The following is a 19,523-nucleotide window of genomic DNA, read 5'->3' as shown; positions in this document are numbered from 1 at the left end:
CCTATTTTCAGAAGCGACTTGGGGCTTGTCTGCATAGCCCTGCAGTGTTGACTACAGGGGCAAGAATTGCAGAGCACACTAAAGCATTCTGCTGTAAGTGCCCTGTGTAGATCCAGCTAGTGTTTCAAATAGGACTTCATTAACACGAACTGGGTACCTTTTAGTTCACACTAGCAAGGTCCACACAGGGTAGTTACACCACAACATGTTAGTACGTGCTGCAACTCACACCCCTGTAATCCGCACTGTGGAGCCATGTAGACAAGAATTTAGGAGCCTAAACGCCTACACCACTTTTGAAACTGAGACTTAGGCTATGGGTAATGTTTTCAAAAGCATTTATGGCAATTTTGGCTACTAAGATTTTTTTTTTAAATGTATTTGCCCACATTTCACAAGCAAGCCAGGTCAGCAAGTACTGTTGGAAGATCCTAGTCAAGCACTGCTTCACAACCATTTACCCAACAGGATTAGAGCTAATAGTTCAGAACTAGTATGGACAGGGCTTTGATAGCCAAGCATTTCATAGTTTATCTTTCCTAACCCAAGACATCCCTCACCTAGGTAAAACACACTGCATTCTTAATATTCTTCTTTGGCAAATAACCGCTAGAGATTCCTTTGTTTGTTTGTTTAAAGCTTACACTTATCGTGGTTTAAAGCAGGGTCAAACTCATGCTAACAAAGCTCATGTCCTCAATTCAGTAATGGACTTGCAGGCCACATGTATCGCAAAATCTACTCTAGTTGCCCAGCGCACATCAGGATGACAGGCAAATGCAAAAAATTAAACCTCATCACAAAGGAGAGCAAGAGCATACACGAAGAGGGATCCAGAGTGGTTGTTTTAATGGATTCTCCTCATCTATGCCTTTGCCAATAGCAAATTCATTTTATATATGTGCATGCATGGGCATGCATGCACAGAGTTATATGTAGCTCTGTGTGTGTGTGTGTGTGTGTGTGTGTGTGTGTGTGTGTGTGTGTTGTTTACACTTACACACACCCCTGACAGTTTTCTGATTGTGCACACTCATCTTTTTCCCTACCTCTTCATATTTAAAAATCACTTCACACGCTATTGAATTGCACCCACCTATGGTGGAAATGTGGCAGCTGTTTAACAGCGCACAGCAGCAATATATCATGGATATATGATAGCCATTTACTATCTGAAATTACATGGGGAATTTTAGGCAGGTAGAATGCAATTACTCAAGTCAGAATTTGGCCAGGATGCCAGGTTAAACACCCATATTCTTGAGAAAATTTCCATGAAATCTTTAGCAATCGCAAATAGTCAGGACCTCAATTTTAAGTCTCTTCCAAAATAGTGCCCCTCCTGAAGCATGGTGCCCCTAGTACTGACTTTAGTCATCTACTAATCAGCACCACTACTTTCTGCTAAGAGTTATTGAGGAGGACCTACAGCAAGTGATAGGCACTCCTTTTTAATGCATGCAGATACAAGTCTAAAGAAATAAAGTGAAGTATATATTCATCCGACCCTACCTACTGTAGTTTGAGTTCTGATACACTATGGCTCAGAGTAGCACAGGAGTTGCATGCCTAATTTCCTGAATACTTTGCCCTGATTATATTGTGACTGCTTTGGCACTATCTGCCTTCCCTTGGGATGGAGCCCCCTTCCAGTGAAAGGAGACAGTGGGCAGAGAGAGATAAAAGCTATACCTCCAAGGCACCTAGGTCACTGAATCTGTGCCAAAGTCCATGGTCTACCTTTGCCCCCAAATCCTAGAGCTGGTCTGGAATAGTCCAGTCCCTATTGTAAAATGGCCAGAGTGCAGAAGCACTCTTCTCCCAGGAATACCCCCCATATTACGGACAGGATAGGTTGGCACAGAGCCACTATGTTGAGTCTGTGGATTTCCTTTACACCAGGTAGCTGGTTAAGCCAGTTTTCTGGCAGCACTGTGCACCTGAAGCAGACCAAATCAGCCAGGGCAAGGACCGGAATTTGACCTGTATTTCTGAGATATAGTTAGATATTCAAGTTTTATAGCACTCAGAGATACAGTTTGTATTACTGTACGAGGAGGAGGAGGAGTATAAAAACAAAAGGTGTGGTGTTTACACTCAATATCTTGCTGTTGATTTAAGATGTCCTAAGATATATACAAAATACTGTTTCATCTTTTATCAATATTTCTTCATGACTGGTTCTATTGAACTTTCATAACAGCTAAACTTCAAGATCTATGGACAGGGTAGTAAGTGATTGTTTGGGCTGTGATGTTAGCCTGTGAACTTATTTTCACAAAGTATTTGTGAAGTTATTTTAAAGTTTTAATCCAAATTTAACACTATGAAAATACCACATAAAAAAATACCACATATGCACCAAGTATCAGATATCTTAAATGTCCGAGTCAAAGACCAAAACAAAGATGGACACGGCTTGTTTGTTTTTTAAATAGACAAAAAAAAGGGAGGGGAAATTGCATTTATATTTGGGGGGAAAAAAGAAAAGAAATTAGAAGGCGAAGTACTTTTTGAAGTCAATGAGATTACATAGGTTTTAAACCAGTGAGAGACAAAAATCTGGCTCTGTTATTGGTAGGATAAACAACTTTCTACCAATTTATATGGATTGGCAAAACATAAAAAATCCTCTTAATCAGCAAAATGTTCTCTCTACAGTAACACAAAAATACTAACTTTTAACCAATTAGAAGTGCTCTCCAAGCAATAACTAGTGAAAAAGTAATCAGAATAAAAGGTGTACTGTAGGAGTTGAGCCAGGCTCATTTACTTACATACACACACTTTTATGTCAATGGCTGCAGGTAGATCATTTGACAAAGTCAAACTCTTCTGAACAGACAGACAATAAGCTAGGTTGAGAGAAACAGTATTATACCAGTTACTAACAGACAGAACCTCTTATGCTAGTGAGTAAAAGAGAGAACAGTCTGACCTTGTGCTCCAGCCTTGTGTTCACCACCCACCATTGCCTTTATTTTGATGCTGGAACTTTCACTGACAGCAGTTATTGGAAAAGATGTTTTCACAGACAACTAGTGTCATGTAGATAAAAAATATAACAGACTAAAAACAGTACAAAATACCCAGAGTGAAAATGGGCCAGGAGCTATGAGAATCTGAGATGCCCATAACGCAGCAGAACTTTGGATAATTTGGCTTCAGAGTTTAATTGCATAGAAACTCAACCACTTCCATGCAGCAGAGTTGTGCTATGAATATCCCTGCATAGTCCAGCATGCAGAGGCGTGTGCACCAAGGCAGGAGAATTGTCACTGGGTCCGTGATTATATGGCTCCCCACATAAAAAATAATAAAAATCTGAACCTCTTATTACAGTAACACTTACAGGACCCAATCAACATCAAGGCCCTAGTGTGCTAGGCACTGTACAAACATATAGTAAGAGACAGCCTTTACCCTAAAGAGGTTACAGTCTAGACTGACAAGACAAACAAAGGGTAGAAGGGGAAACAAGCCCAGTGAGTTGAAGTGATTTGTCCAAGGTCAAATAGTAGATCAATGACAGAGCCAGGCAGTGCCCTATACATTGGGCCACATCTCTCACAGTGCTTATGGCCCCTATTCCAACCCAGGAACTAGCATAGAAACCATGGAGGGAATGCAGAGCTGGTCCACCCCATGAACATAGGTATGTTGGGGGCTGGCATAGATTCCACAGAGCACAATCCCGCTTATTTTCTTGCAACATACCTATTTAGGTTTTCACAGGAAGGGTGCAAATTTAACTTCATATGTTGTTTTAGCCAACTCACGCTGATTGGTGTAGTTATCATTACAGATTTACTGATCTACATCCTTATCTTTAATTCAAACTCATTCAAACTAAACTTGCAATGAACAATCCAGCCAAGGAAAATATAAGGCATTTAAAGATATGGAAACTATTTTTTCATAAACAAACTGGTTCCTTGTATGTGAATATCATTTTAATTATGATAGGCTAGAACTATTGTGCGGAAAAAACATTTGTTTCATTACAGTAGTTTCCATCTGTTCAGTAAAGAAAGGTGGCATATTCTGCTTCACTTTTTCAAAAAGTTACTGCCTATTTTCAACATTATTGTTAGCACAAAAATGTACATCTTGATGTGTAATTTCCTCAAGATACAGAATTACTATGGCACTTCCAGCTGAAAACATTCGCACCAATACTTGATGAGTTAACACTAATCTCAGCACTATTTGTTGCAAAAAAAACCCATAGAATCTTGCTCATTCACACCAGCATCTGAGAAATTTACCATGAATTAACAAGTGACACTGTCAGCTCAGATTTGAACAAAAATACTCAACAAGATCCTACAAAAGTTAAGGCCAATGGAAATTCTCTTTACTTTATTTTTAATTTCAATGGAAAGATCTTTTGTTCATATACAAACATGCCCCTAATGGGTTTCCAAACCAAACACTGCAGCACTGCATGAGAACCTGTAGGTGATGTCAATTAGAAACATATGCTAAAAGAAAAATAATAGTCACTTTCATTTTATCAACCAATCAGAGACAAATGCAAAAAGTAAATACATTTGTAGCATTCTTTCAGTTAAACTTAGTGAAGGTGTTATTAAAAATGCAAGGTAAAAAATCTGCTTTAAAAAAAAAATGAAGAGGCCAAGTTCACTGGAGGCCATGTGCAGCGGGAGTCAGACTCTCAGGGTGGGGAGAACAAAAGTGGGTTTGGTCGCCTTTGTGCTCCCCCGTATTTTGGTCTGCTCAGCGCCAGTTCTGGTGGGAGTATGGTATGGATGGACAAGGCAGAGGTGATGCTGAAGATTCTATTGCTAACTGGAGAGGGCATGTTATGGCTATGGAACCTATGGCAGTCTCAGGATTAAAATAGCGACTGTAAAAGGTAGCTATGGAACCACTCTATCACTAAGGGAAGGAACCCTACCAATCACCCCAGCATCCAGACTGGTTATTTAGCAAGGTTCTACTGTATTTATGTATCACAGCCAGTCAATGTTTCCCACATGACAATATGACTCATAATTATTAAAAATATTCTCGGTTTTGTCACTCACTTTGAAACAGTTTGTATTTAAAAAAAAATCTTCAAAAATATAGACACGGAAGTTAGGCCTGGTCTACACTAGGAGTTTGTCGAATTTAGCAGCGTTAATTCGACTTAACCATGCACCCGTCCACACCAGGAAGCTAATTAGTTCGACCTAGAGGGCTCTTTAGTTCGAATTCTGTACTCCTCCCCGATGAGGGGAGTAGCGCTAAATTCGACATGGCTATGTCGAATTAGGCTATGTGTGGACGGAAATCGACCTTAGTAGCTCCGGGAGCTATCCCACAGTGCACCACTCTGTTGACGCTCTGGACAGCAGTCCGAGCTTGGATGTTCTGACCAGCCACACAGGAAATGCCCAGGGAAAATTTGACACACTCCGGCGCCTTGTGGATGTTCTGCAGGACCGCAGGCAGGAGGACAGAGCCCCCCTGCACTGTATCTGCAACCGCCCTCCCCCACCACAAAGTCCCAACCCCCCCCCCTCACCCAAAGTAACAAGAAGGAGGGGCGACAGGGGCCGTGAAAACTGTCACTGCACCCCTGCAGAGTGCACAAATAGAAGAAGGCTCTCATTCCCTAAATGTTGAGAACTCCTCCTCTTCCTGGCTCACCGAAGCCCCAATCCCAGTTTCATCCCCTAACTGTGTAGTTGATTATTAAAAGTAGTTTGCTGTTAATTACTATTTCCGTCAAGTTTTTCCTACAGAAGACTGTGTTTGAAGGGGGGTGTGGGGAAGGGGGTTGGTAATTGCATAGGACAGTCACCTTTACCAGGGTACAGACACGGGAGCAGGATCAACAGCAGGTCACACACACAGTGCAGTCAGTAGGCACCCTGGTCGGTCTGGGAGGTGTTTTCCATGTTCTGTGAGGGTGGGGGGTACGTGACTTTGTGGCATGGGAGGGCGGTTACAGAACTTATGCAGCCATCCTTGTCCCGGACCACAGAGCCATGCAGCAGGGGAATCTGTAACCGTCCTCCCCCACCACAAGGTCACGTAGCCCCCGCACACAGAGTCCCGAAAAGGAGGGATGGCAGGCTCCGTTGAAACAACCAGTCCGGCACTGCAGACCGCTCTAGGAGCAGGAGCCTATCATTCCTCGAGTGTAGAAGCGGTGTTAACATCACTGCACACCCTACCCACCACAGTCTGCGTCCCTGTTTCAACCCTTTAACGCAAATTCATTAATAAAGAAAACGTTGTTAATTAACAATGTTCCATTAACTTTATTTTTAAACGTGTGTTGGAAGGGGGGAAACGTGGTGAACGGGGTATGTAACCGCAGAAGAAAGTCAACAGTAACTGAAGCAGGGGCAGGTTCAGCTTCTCTGTAAAGAAACTGAACAGTCACAGGTTACCCTGCTCCCTAAGGAACCTAGCTTTCAAAGCCTCCCGGATGCACAGCGCTTCCCGCTGGGCTCTTCTAATTGCACGGGTGTCTGGCTGAGCATAATCAGCAGCCAGGCAATTTGCCTCAACCTCCCATCCCGCCATAAAGGTCTCCCCCTTGCTCTCACAGAGATTGTGGAGCACACAGCAAGCTGCAATAACAATGGGGATATTGGTTTCGCTGAGATCCGAGCGAGTCAGTAAGCTCCTCCATCTCCCCTTGAGACATCCGAAAGCACATTGAATGATGACAGTTACCCAAGACCACCCTCGACACATTTTTCCCCCCAGCATGCATTGTGGGGAAATCCCAGAATTCAAATGGGCAGCGGGGACTGCGGGAACTGTGGGATAGCTTCCCACAGTGCACCGCTTCCAATGTCGACGCTTGCCCCGTTAACGTGGACTCACAACGTCGAATTAGTGTCCTTAGTGTGGACACACAAATTCGACTTTGTAAGGTTGATTCCACAAATTCGAATTAAGTTAAATCGAACTAATCTGGTAGTGTAGACATACCCTTACATAAGAATGGCCATACTGGTTCAGACCAGTGCTCCATATAGCCCAGGGTCCTGCCTCTGACATAGGTCAGTGCTGGATGCTTCAGAGGGAATGAACAGAACAGGGCAATATTCCAATGATCAATCCCCTGTCATCCAGTCCCAGCTTCTAGCAGTTGGAGATTTAGTTTCCCAGGAGCTATTGTGGTCACCAGCTCACCAATATTTTAATCATTACTCAACATCTCATGTGTCACCAGTTACAGCACTGCTAAATTAAAAGATACGATTAAACATTTAGTAGGAGTATATAATAAGCCGATTACTATAAGAAAAATTCAGCAGTATATATATAGTTTACTTTTAGTCACATAATAATACCTGCTAAGATGAATGCTGCTTGAAGTTACTAAGTGGAACTTCAAAGTCAGTAAAATTCAGGCTTTAAAGCAAGTGCCACCAGTATTAGTCATTCCACCTCTTTAATGCTGACATTTACATCACCCACAATGATAGTTCAGTATTTTATTTTACACATTGATTTCGGTGTTTTTCCAGGGAACAGAATACTGTACCTTACACCCTTCATTAATGCCCACATACAGAAAAACAATAAAGTCCATTATCTAAACACAGCCAATGGTGTTTATAACCAAGATATTTAGGTCAAAGCTCTCCCCTCCTCTCTGATTCACAATCTGTACTGTATGTTCTGCACTTGTTCCAGGAACATAACACAACCTGAATGCAATGGAAGCTCTACACATTAACAAATACAAACCATGCAATAGAGATCTGCCTCCTGAATGGAAGACTCTTGCTCTTGCCCTTAAACTGTATGGTGCAGAACACACACCATGTTCTTTCTTTGGTGCCTCATTTAACTAACATGAAGAACACAAAGCCAGAGGTGCTGTAACAATTCGTACAACGGGGGTGCTGACAGGCATTGAGCCAAACTGTAATCCCTGTATATGATGGAAACCACTTCAAGCCAGGGGCTATGGCAGCACCCATGCACAAAAAAATTAAATTTTCTTTCCTTTTCCAATGAGAGAAAAACAATTTTAACATTTTTATCTTTAAAAAAGTACCAACAATGTGACTGTGTTTTACAAGGTACAAATAAGTATAGTCTCTGCCCCCAAAACTAACAGAAATCCTCCAGAGCCAGATCTTGCAAACAGATATAGCCATGTCAAAGAAGAGATTACTTGGGGTTTTTTTGTTTCCTCTAGTCCTTTAGGGGACTTCACAGTCCTCAGAGATCTTCGGATGGATAAAACATTCTCAGAGGCCCTGGGTCTAAAGGAACATTACTGGCCTCAGAGGTAGGGTGACCAGATGTCCTGATTTTATAGGGACAGTCCCCATTTTTGGGTCTTTTTCTTATATAGGCTCCTATTACCCCCCACCCACTATCCTGATTTTTCACACTTGCTGTCTGTTCACCCCACTCAGAGGGTATGTGTACACTGCATTTTAACATCTGCAGCAGGCCCATGTCAGCTGACTCAGGTCACAGGGCTTGGGATAAAGGACTGCCTAATTGTGGTGTAGATATTCGGGTTCAGGCTGGAGCCTGAGCTCTGGGACCTCACAACTGGTTCTTTTAAATTGCCGGCCCCAGGGCAACTGCTCCCTTTCCCCCCCACCTCCCCGCCCATCAGAGGCGGGGGGGGGGAGAATGGGGCAGGGACATTAAAGCGCCCCCCACTGACCCGGGGGGCGGGGGGGGAGGTGCCACAGGAACGTTAAAGAGCTGCCACGGCAAAGGATCATCCTTAAAGTGCTGCCGCAGCCGTGCTTTAATGTCCCTGCCCCTTTTGCCTTCCCTGTCGGCGGCCCTGCCCGTACGGACCCTACCAGCAGGGCCACTGACAGGGGGAAGGGGCTGCTGACAAGGGAGGCAAAAGGGGCAGTGACATTAAAGCGCTGCCACAGCAGTACTTTAATGTGGGCTGGGTATGGGCTGGTGCAGGTTCTTACTGGTACAGAGTACCGGCCTGTACCGGCTCACTTTCACCCCTGGGCCAATGAAACACTAACATCTGCAGCCCAGAAATGGTTATCGAGCCTTTCCAAGCCTTGTTCTAACAGGTCTTTTCTTTCAGCTCTAAATTCTATCAGTCTCTGAAATTAGGGAAATCCTGGTTATAGAGAATCAATGCAGGTCAGAAATATATAGTCCAGTTTTTTGCTCCACTGCACTGAGGGGAACATGCATATTTTATATCACCATATGCAAAGTAATTCTAAAGCAGTTCTTAGTCATTCCTGTCACAGACTGGAAGTTTGGAATTAATCCTTGAATATTCTGTTGCCTAAATGGGACACTGACAAGACTGGCAGATCAAAGAGATAAAAATATTGACTTTTTTTATTATATCTGTTTGCAGAGTTTATGCCAGTCTTTATATGTTTCTCTCTACCCCAAATGCTTCTTTTTTTCTAATTAAAGAAAACTCCAGCAGCACTTACTGATGTGCAACCTTACAAAAACCTGCAAAAGCCTTAGCACTTACATTGTGCTTTATCATTGATAGATCGCAAAGCATGGTTATGTACCATTATCCCCATTTTATATACAGGGAAACTCCCAGAGAAATTAAGTGATTTGCCTTAGGTCACATAGCGAGTCAGAGCCAGAAACAGACTCATGACTTCCAGTCCTATGCCCTATTCAGTGGGACAGGATGACTTCCTAGAAAAGTAAGCAACAAACAGAAAGGGATTTCAGTGAGTCAGAGTTTACTTGAGAACAGTTCCACCTAATGCTAAGGGTACGCCTACACAGCAGCTGGAAGTGTGCTTCCCTGTGCAGACAGAGACACATGACAGCCTTGCTCAAGAAAGCATACTAAAAACTGCAGTATGGGCATGCCTGGTGACATAGCTTCATAGACTATGTCTACACTACAAACATCCAAACCAGGGTAGACAGACTCATGCTAGCAGGTTCAGGCTAGCATTGTGGATACTACAGCTCCAGCAGAGACTCAGGGTAGCCATTCAAGCTCAGACTTGGGGTCAGGTATGCTTAAGAGCAGTGGTTCTCAAATTTTTGTACTGGTGACCCCTTTCACATATCAATCCTCTGAGTAAGACCCCCCCTTATAAACGATAAACACTTTTTTATCTATTTAACACCATTATAAATGCTGGAAACAAAGCAGGGTTTGGAGTGGAGGCTGACAGCTCACAACCCCCCATGTAATAACCTCACAACCCCCTGAGGGGTCCTGACCCCCCGTTTGAGAACCCCTGCTTAAGACCCTGAGCTGCCGCCCCAGCAGCAACATCCACACTGCTATTTTTAGCACACTAGCTCAAGAAACACTAGCGCAAGTCTGTGTATGTGAGCTGGGAGGCTCACTCCTAGCTGCAGTGTAGACACACCCATAGAGTCCTGGGGGAATGGAAGAATGGCACTATCTTGCTCCACAACAACACTGTCCCCCCAAGCCCAGAAATTTCCAGACAGATAATACAACAGCGAGCACTACTACTGCATGGGATCAGGAGAACCCAGGCACTGGCCACATGGATCCTGCGCTGGAGCCATCCTGCATACAGTACAGTGGAAACTCTTCTTGCAGCATGAACCCATTCTGTGCAGATCCCAGAGAACTATGGGATTATTTAAGGTCCTGGACTCCCAAAAGCCACAGCTCCCACTCTCTTCTACCAAGATAGATAGCTCAAGAAAAACTGCAACGTGAATCAAAGGAAATAGCAATCTGGCCGATTGACAGCAGCATTTGGATTGTTATGCAAAGGTATTGATGACATGACAACTCTTTGGTGGTATATTTCTGCTGTTCATGAGTATGTGCAAGAGTCAAAACAGCACTTTGGGGCTAGATGGTACAGAGTCTATAGACAGCATGAAACAGTAGCTGAGACACATGAAATAAAACCCTAAGGAAAAAACACGTGGGGAACTCAGATGCCCAAATATTTACAGTGCAAGTGTTCGTATTGTTAACTATTTAAAGTTTGATTAAAGCATGCAAGATTTTAAAAAGGGAAATCATGTTAACAGATCTTCATCAGCAACCTGTAGGGGATGCTGGGGTTGAACTCCAGCTGCAAACCCAAACTGCCACCATGTCCACACTACTATTTTAACCTAAGTTCGCTAACCTGAGTTAAGAACAGTGCAGACATACCTTTAGAGAATGCCATTATGCCCCGCTCCCACCCCTTATTTGCCCTTGAGTTTATGTGAAAGACAACAAGGACAGCTGGAAATGTAAAAGACTTGAGCTTCAAATCTTCCAAGAAATTATTAGAAATTACTTTCTAAAAACTGTTTGGAACACCTTAGCAGTGTCCTTTTGATACATTGTTTTTTTGCAAGGTTTCCATATTAGAGGAAAACAAGATAAAAATATGAAGATTTGCATGAATAGCTGTATGTCTAACTAGTCCTATTTATCCATTTCTTCAGCTATATTGTTTGTTTTAAAATACATACCAGATAATGAGTAAACAAACCCAGCAATAAAGTATACTGATTTAAGCCCACTTCTCCACACTGATCCATGCAGGTAAACCTCTGCACATGTGTGGAGCTCCCCACCCATCTTTATTAGCTTGTATCATTAGGGCCTTATAAAGGGACTTGAATTAGCAATTGAGGAGAGGGATAGCTCAGTGGTTTGAGCATTGGCCCACTAAACCCAGGGTTGTGAATTCAATCCTTGAGGAGGCCACTTAGGGATCTGGGGCAAAAATTGGTTCTGCTAGTGAAGGCAGGGGGCTGGACTCGATGACCTTTTGAGGTCCCTTCCAGTTCTAGGAGATTGGTATATCTCCAGTCATTACCTTTTAGCACCTGTTGTGCCACTGGCACCAAGAAGAGTATGGTCTAGTTGGCAGAACATGACTATGAATTTTTGGTTACATTTTCGGCTCTGTCACTTACTCACTAACCTCAGAAAATAATTTTAGCTTTTTCTATACTTTGATGGCCCAATCTGCAAAATGGGAATACATTCTTATCTCACAGATTAATAAAGACTAAAGTGGGAATGTGAACATTCATTATTGTGCTTTAAGATTTTTTTCACAGTGCCACAGAAGTCCCTTATATCTAGAACTGGCCAGAAATTTTTCAGCAAAACACTTTGTTGTCAGAACATGATTGGTTGAAGCCAAAATTTTTCACAGGAATGTACCCATTTCAACAAAACTTTTATCAGGAAGGGTTTCTCAAGTCCAGGGTGGAATTTCTGCTCCAGGAGAGAGATCCAGGCCAACAGTAGTCAATAAGCTAGTGAGTAAAGCACTGATTCAGACCAGGGGTTTGAACCTGAGTCTCCAATAAGTGCTCTAATCGGTAGACTATTAGCTATTCTGGAGTAGGTGTCTCTCCCCCGACCCCAGTTGGTTTTTTTGCAAGAAATTTCAAAAGGCCTGGTTGGTCCCAACAGGAAACATTTTGCTGCAGGGTTGAAAAGCCATTTCCCAGCCAGCCCTACTTCTGACTTCCAGAGTAATTCCTGCTTGTTGTGCATCCATGAAGCGCTACTCCAGCCGAGTCAGAGGGGGCTCGCTGACTAACGTGCTAGCCAAAAAGCCCCCCTGCCGGAGGCATGCAGCAAACCCGCACTGTCGGCGGGGCTTACACCACACTGGGGCAGAACAAACCACGACACCCAGACCCGGGCCAGCATTTGGACACAGCCCCTGGCGTGGCATGCAGCAAACCCCACTTCCCTGCAGATCACAGAGGCAGGCGGGGAAACGCTTCAGAGCCGGAGCCGGCACCGAGCTCTCTAGGTAGGAGCAGGACACCTGCACTGGTGACTCACGGGAGAGCCCCACCACCCTCCTGCCCGGGCGGGCACAAGCCAGGCAGCCGAGCCGAGCCGACCCCCTTGTGCACGGGGGAGGAAAGGGGAGTTACTGGGACCCCCCCCCCGCAGGAAGTGGGACTGAGGCCAATGGTCTCCCTGGGCTGCTAGCAGGGCCAGCGGGTGGGTCACTCGCTCACTCACCCGGCCCCCGGCGGCGGGGTTCTTCCTCCGCAGCGTGAGCCCGCTCCGCAGCCGCGCCGGCAGCTCCCTCAGCTTCTGCCGCAGCTGCACTTGCTGCTGCGGCTCGTGGTGCCGGGCGCTCGGCCTGCGGCTCAGGGCGGGCTCCGCGCTGTCGCACGGGGGCTGCATCTTGCCGGAGCCCACGGCCATCCCGCAGCCCTCCGGCCAGGGCTGGCTCCCCGCTGTCACTCACGCCCCCGGGCGCCCCTCTGCCCGCCGGCGGCGCGCCCCTCTGCGCTGCGCACGGGGCTGGGGGGCCGAGGGGCCCGCTGAGTCATCCCACAGGTGCAGGAAATGCTCCCGCGCTAGGCTCTCTCCACCTTTTCCTTCTCGCCCTGGGGACGCGGCTCCCTGCCCGCTCAGTGGCTCTGGCAGTGATAAAGCGCAGGTGAGCGGTAGGGTGGAGGAGGTGCGGGGAGCAATCAGAATAAAGTCCTGTTAACTCCTTGGCTGTCAGCGTCCACCCACCTCCGTCCTACGCAGTCGGTTTCCCGATTAACCAGCACGGCTGCAATTCCAACGGGGGAATGGTAGTGAAGACAGCAGCAGTGCCAGGAGGACCATGGCTAGAGAGTGCTGGGCAAAAGTTTCCCAGCTGAAAAATGCAGATGTGTGTTGACCAAACCATTGTTTTAATGAAAAAAAAATCTCTCAATGTTCTGTTGTGACATTTTCAAAATCAAACCTTGTGATGTTTCCCTTCAAAATGACTTTTGGTGTTGAATATGACTTCCATTTTATTAAAACAGACCAAACAAAAAAACAACCTAACCCCCCCACCCTTTGAAAACTAAACACACATATATTGTTTCAGGTCTATCAAACCATTTTGGTTGACCCCAAATGGGATTTTTTTAGACTTTTTTGTTTTGCCTACAAATTTTCATTTTGGGTCAGCCTAAAACTTTTTGTTTTGTTTTGTTTAATCAGTTATTCACACAGCTCTGGTCATGTCATCTTCACCTGCTCTGAGCAGGCTTGGATGACATAGTGCTTAAAACTCTAGGAGCAGCAGCAGCCTGGAGTCTTTGTCTGTGCTCACACACCCCCATTACACCTACTGGTGGAGTTGAAACTGGTGACAATGGTGGGAAAGATTAGCAACATAATCCTAGCATAGACGGGGCTTTAGGAAGTAAGGAGTCCCGATTAAATGAGGTCTGAGTATTTTGCTCTGCTATGATGATTTTCAATCCCCAAATCTCAAAACACTTTACAAACATTAATGAATTAAGCCTCACAGAACTCTAGGGAGGGAGGTATTATCCATGTTTTACAAATACGAGTAAAACTTCCCCTATATAAGTAAATGATTGGCTTCAATTGGATTTATATCCTGTAAAAAGGAATTAGGACCAGGGAAACGGAGGCACTAGTTACTGGTAGAAATGGGAAAAGAACCCATGATATATGACAATTTACTTGCTCTAACTACAGACAGGCAAGATAGTCTTGTGATTAAGGCTGGAACTCAGGAAATTTTGTTTCAATTCCAGACTTCTCACATGAGCTTGGTCATGTTAATCTGTCGATCTCAATTGCTTTCTCATACCCCTTATCCATCTTGTCTAGTTAGAGTGCAAATTGCTTGAGATAAAGGGTGACTCTTCTTGTTTGCCACCCAAAGCTCAGAGTTATGGCTGACCATCAGTGCCTTGTGCCCTGCCAGAACAATGAATGTGCCTATAGTTAAACCTCTGAAAACCAGGAAATATAGAGATAAGGCACACACCACCCCTATCTTGCAACATTAACTCTGCCCCTGGAGCTGGCAAGAGCCACTGGGGATGTGCACTAAGGCTAGGCTACACTAGAAGCACTGCAGCTGCACCACTGTAGCACGTCTGGTGAAGACTCTGCCGACAGGAGAGGGATCTCCTGTTGCCATCATAAAAACACCTCCCTGAGAGACAGTAGCCAACATAGCACTGTCCATGCTGGCACTTATGTTGGTGTAACTTACATCACTCAGGGGTGGCTTATTCACACCCTTGAGCGACGTAAATTATGCAGACATAACCTGTAGTGTAGACAAGTCTCCCATTTATTTCAGGCAATGCTGCCCTACAATCAGCAGACATGAGGAATGACTAAGTGTGCCATTTTATGTGTTGTATTGTGTTCTTCAGAACTGTACTCTCTCTCCCTCATCTGCATGCAGTCCAACTGCCCTTCACTGTGTTAGGGACAGCTGTATTGACTGGTGCTGGGATTACTCACTGTAGGTTGTCACAGCTCACACTGTGATATGAGGACAGGTGGATCTGCACCCAAAGGGATCATGGATCCCTTGTTTCAGTTCTGCACAATAGGGCTCTGATCTCTGTCCAAGTCTCTAGGCACTACTATAATTACAACTACTGTAATTACTATTACTTCTAGTTATACTCCTGTGTATCACATTAAATAATTCATCAACACTTTATCAAAGTGCATAACTGTCATTTGAGTAATACAATAGGAGCAATAACTAGAAGCAATGGGATTAAATTAAGAAAAGGTAAATTTATGTCAAAGCACCGGGAAAAAATGTCAACAGGGACATATAAACCTGTGAAGAGTCTCCTAAGTAAAGCATGGCTTGGAACACTTAAAACTAGACAGACAACTCACAAAAAATATACTTTGGGAAACAATACTGCACTGGCTTGGAGATGGACTGGATGACCAAATAGGTCTTCTCCATCTCTAACTTTGATGATTCCATTGCCTTTCCAGCACCCTAGCCAAGGAATATGGAACCTGAACTCCCATCCCTGTATAGGGTCAGTACAGGCATTGTCCTGTCACCTGCATGTCAGCTCCCGTATTCTTGAAGACTGCACAAAATGAAGTTTTGAGCCCATTTAAGTTAACTAGACTTTTGCATATGTAGGACCAGGCGCTTGGAGTATTTGGCTATTTTGAATGTGTTTGTTTTCTTTAACTCATAATCAAAAGAAATGCCATAAAATAATCAAAGGTGCTTCATGCCTGAGTGCATTTCATTAGTTATGTAAATAGATAGAAAAATTGCAAAACACAATTATCTTGAATTAGACTCTTCCTGACAAAGCATAATAAACATTCATTTGAGACTTAAAATGTTCTGGCTTTCTGATGCTGTTAGGATAATCAATAAATACTATAATTAACTTATACCTCTTTGGTATTCACCTCTATAAAAACGAAGAATTATTGTACAGAGGTTTCAGTAACAGAAATAGGCATTGGGGATCGAGAGCCAGATATGGAGAGCCACTGAACATGCCTGTAATAGGCAGTGTCCCTGAGCCAGCTTCTCCTAGCTGCCATTTAAACTGCTTGCACTCAGCTCTGCCCAGACTGGCAGCAAATTCTCTCAAATAAAGGAAAACTTGCAACAGCAATAAATCTGCACAACCATGTTCCTTTCATTCTCCCAGGCATTCCTAATGGAGCAGAGGCCAATCTCATTCTCCCTGACCTAGAGGAGTCAGGCAAGCAAGTAGTTCTCTTCCTGCTATTGTCTCGAGCTTGTCTGTAGCACTTAGTGAAGACAATACCCATGCTGACAGTAGAACTTCTTCCATGGGCCTAGGTATTCCACCTCCATGGGATGCAATAGCTATGCCAATGGAAGAAACCTTTCCCATCAACATAGTGCTGTCTATATTGCCAGTTAGGTTGGTATAACGACAACACTTAGGGGTCTGGTAGTGTAGTGTAGTCTCTCTTATGCGGGAACCAGCAGGTCATATGCTGGCCTCCTTCCCAGAACTCATTTTGGTTGGCTGAGGAAGAGGTGTGCCCTGTTCTACACTACAAGATTCCTGGTCCTGGGCCCTAAAGATAATAGTAGCCTGGGGATTTTTCAGATGCTAACTGTTACTCCCGTTTCATCTCTCTCAGCATCTGCCTCTATCTTTCCTTGGGTCTTCTGTCATCCCCAGAACGCCTGGAATAGGGTAGTCTGGCCCCTGAGACTTCACCCTCTAGCCTCAAAAGGCCAGTGTACACCACAACAATGCCTTTTTTGTATCCATTCTTATTGATATTTTAAAAAGGAGTCCAGGGGATTTAGCAATACATCTTCCATGAAAGTCAATGGTCTGCTTTGAAAATCTCAATGTATATGTCTAACTCTGAAACAAAACCATAATACTCACTTTAATCGCTGTCGATGCTCTATTCTGCTGTCAGTGGTTCAACTTGGATAAGTCTTTTAAGGTGGCAGCTTTTTCTCATCTGATCATTGAGGGGATTTCACTTTTTTAAAATTTTAGATTTTTATTTTTACTTTATTTGTTGTGCTTTAGAAAATTGTCTATTTACAGCATTGACCATAGTTGTGGATTTGTAATACACAAAAAATATCCTTTAGGGACTCGGCTGAAAATGAGCTCATAAGATGTCATTCTTCCTAATTGAGTTGGGGTTATTCACACATTTTATTTCAGCTTCACTGTTTCAAGTTTAGTATGTTATTGCCTTTGAAATAATTGCAAATACTGAAGCTGCCTCTATTAATTTTCTCTTTTCATGACCTTCAAACCTCCTCACCTTACCATCTGAACAAGGCAGCAAACTTGCCCCTTTTAGTTCTACAGTGCACTTAGAGCTGCCCTGCTTCACCCTCTCAGATCTTTGGGAGACCTTCTTTCCAAAGACCAAGATATCTTCAAATAGATGGTCAGATTGCCTCCCACCCCCTCATGAGTGGGACCAGGAAACACTCTCTGCTATTGGTTCTTTAACACTTCAGACTAAGACACCCCAAAGTGCACTAGTGGGCTAGTAAGTTTCTGTTAGTGTTATTATTGGAGTCTGAATTATTGCTCTTCCAGAGAAGAGTTTGGAATCTTAAATCTTAATGCAGCTCATACTGTCATTTAGTCATTTTTAAGAGTCACTGTATCAGTCATGATGAAAGGGGCAAAACTAATGTAAAGACAGTTAAAAGTCACATGCATTGTTTTGGACACAACATAACCAAATAACAGGAACACTGCACATGCTGTGGTAACCATGAATTGCCAAAGCTAATGAACCTGGCAACTCTTTAATTATATCTGTCTTTTTCACATATTGGGAAGAGTGGATCCTTATGACTCCTCTGGGAAATTAAAACTCTTATAGGTCTCACTGCCTGTCTGACCCTCTCTTGTCCAAACAATTTTGTCATTGAGCTATTGTTCTTTCCCTTACGCTCCAGGATTACACTCTGAAGCGGTTATGATCCTCAGTAACATTTGTTCATTGTGTATTTTTAACTACACACAAATTTCAGAATGACAAGTCATTAATAGCCTTACATTTTTTAAAAAAATCCTGGAATCAGTAACTGTCATGATAGCTGTAATAAAAAATCCAGAGTCATTTCATATGTACATTTATTTAAGAGATTGCAAGGGCCACTTGTGCCTTTGAAAATCTCAGGTGCCCAGTTCTCATTGAAAGAGAATGTGAATTAGGCCATTTGTGCCTTTAAAATAAATTTCCCCTACATGACCTGTGAGTATACTTACCTTTCTCTCCATAACAGTGAAGCATTTACAGATATGGAAGTTAGGATTCTTAGAACTGTGATATACATACACATTCAACTTTCACTGAACATTTCTTCTGTTAATGTTTTTTATTAGTAAAATTTGCATACAGGTCTGCTCCTGCTCCTTTTAAAGTCCTCCTTATCTATATGGGAGCTAGGGTAACCAGATAGCAAGTGTGAAAAATCAAGATGGAGGGAGGGGGGTGTAAATAGGCACCTTTATAAGAAAAAGGCCCAAATATCAGGACGGTCCCTATAAAATTGGGACATCTGGTCACCCTAATGGAAGCAGAACCGGGCCTCATATCATCTCTTATATGCAGGATATTACATGATACCACCTGCTGAATATTTTCTGTTGTCAGTATTAACAATCTACACTGACAAACCATTTCCAGGTATATTAGTATCAGTTAAATATTTTCATTCTAATTATGAGAGAAACTGGAGGGGGGAGGGAATCAAATAAATGTGAATTTATTGCCAGAAATACTAGGGTTTTTAATATTAATCCATCTCACAAAATCTTGTTTCTAATAAAATGTTTTTAAACAAGTTTTTCTTCATACAATTATGCTTGGTTACTTCCTATGACTTACTACTGCAGCTATTCAGTGGCAAACCTGAGGCTCATACTAGAAAGGAAACTAAAATCTAATCGGAAATTTAAAAGAGACTAAGGACTGGTGTACACAGTAGCTGTATCAATTTAACTATTTCAGCCAGGGACATGATTTTCTACCAATATAGATAAATCAGTACAACCTCTTGTGTAGACACAGTTATACCGGTATAAAAGTGCTTATGCCAGTATAGCTACTGCTATAAGCACCTTTATATCAATGTAACTGCAGTATGGCTACTGATAAGCACCTTTATACTGGTACAATTGTGTCCATACTCAGGGGTTTGTTCTGCTTTAACTGTATCAATTCATAAGCCAACCTAATTTAGCAATACAAAAACTGTGTGTAGACAAGTCCTAAGGTCCCAATCCAGCAGTCCTTCCAGGATTTCACTGTACATTTT

General features: G+C 43.3%; 1 protein-coding gene across 3 annotated transcripts in view; it reads right to left on the bottom strand.

The window, feature by feature from the left end:
- The window catches only part of RAPGEF5 (Rap guanine nucleotide exchange factor 5), a 231,490-nt gene extending 218,036 nt beyond the window's left edge, over positions 1–13,454 (bottom strand). For 2 of the 3 annotated variants that reach the window (XM_045007954.1, XM_045007955.1), the window contains exon 1: positions 12,947–13,454. In XM_045007954.1, the coding sequence (XP_044863889.1) occupies positions 12,947–13,135 (189 nt within the window). In that variant the 5' untranslated portion in view covers positions 13,136–13,454. The remainder of the gene's footprint in view (positions 1–12,946) is intronic. The other variant, XM_045007953.1, reaches the window with a different exon arrangement.
- Between the last annotated feature and the right edge of the window lie 6,069 nt (positions 13,455–19,523).

Source organism: Mauremys mutica, chromosome 2, assembly GCF_020497125.1.
Source record: "Mauremys mutica isolate MM-2020 ecotype Southern chromosome 2, ASM2049712v1, whole genome shotgun sequence".
Taxonomy (NCBI): domain Eukaryota; kingdom Metazoa; phylum Chordata; order Testudines; family Geoemydidae; genus Mauremys; species Mauremys mutica.
Note: the sequence above shows the minus strand (reverse complement) of the source record. Positions and strands in the feature narration are given on the sequence as shown.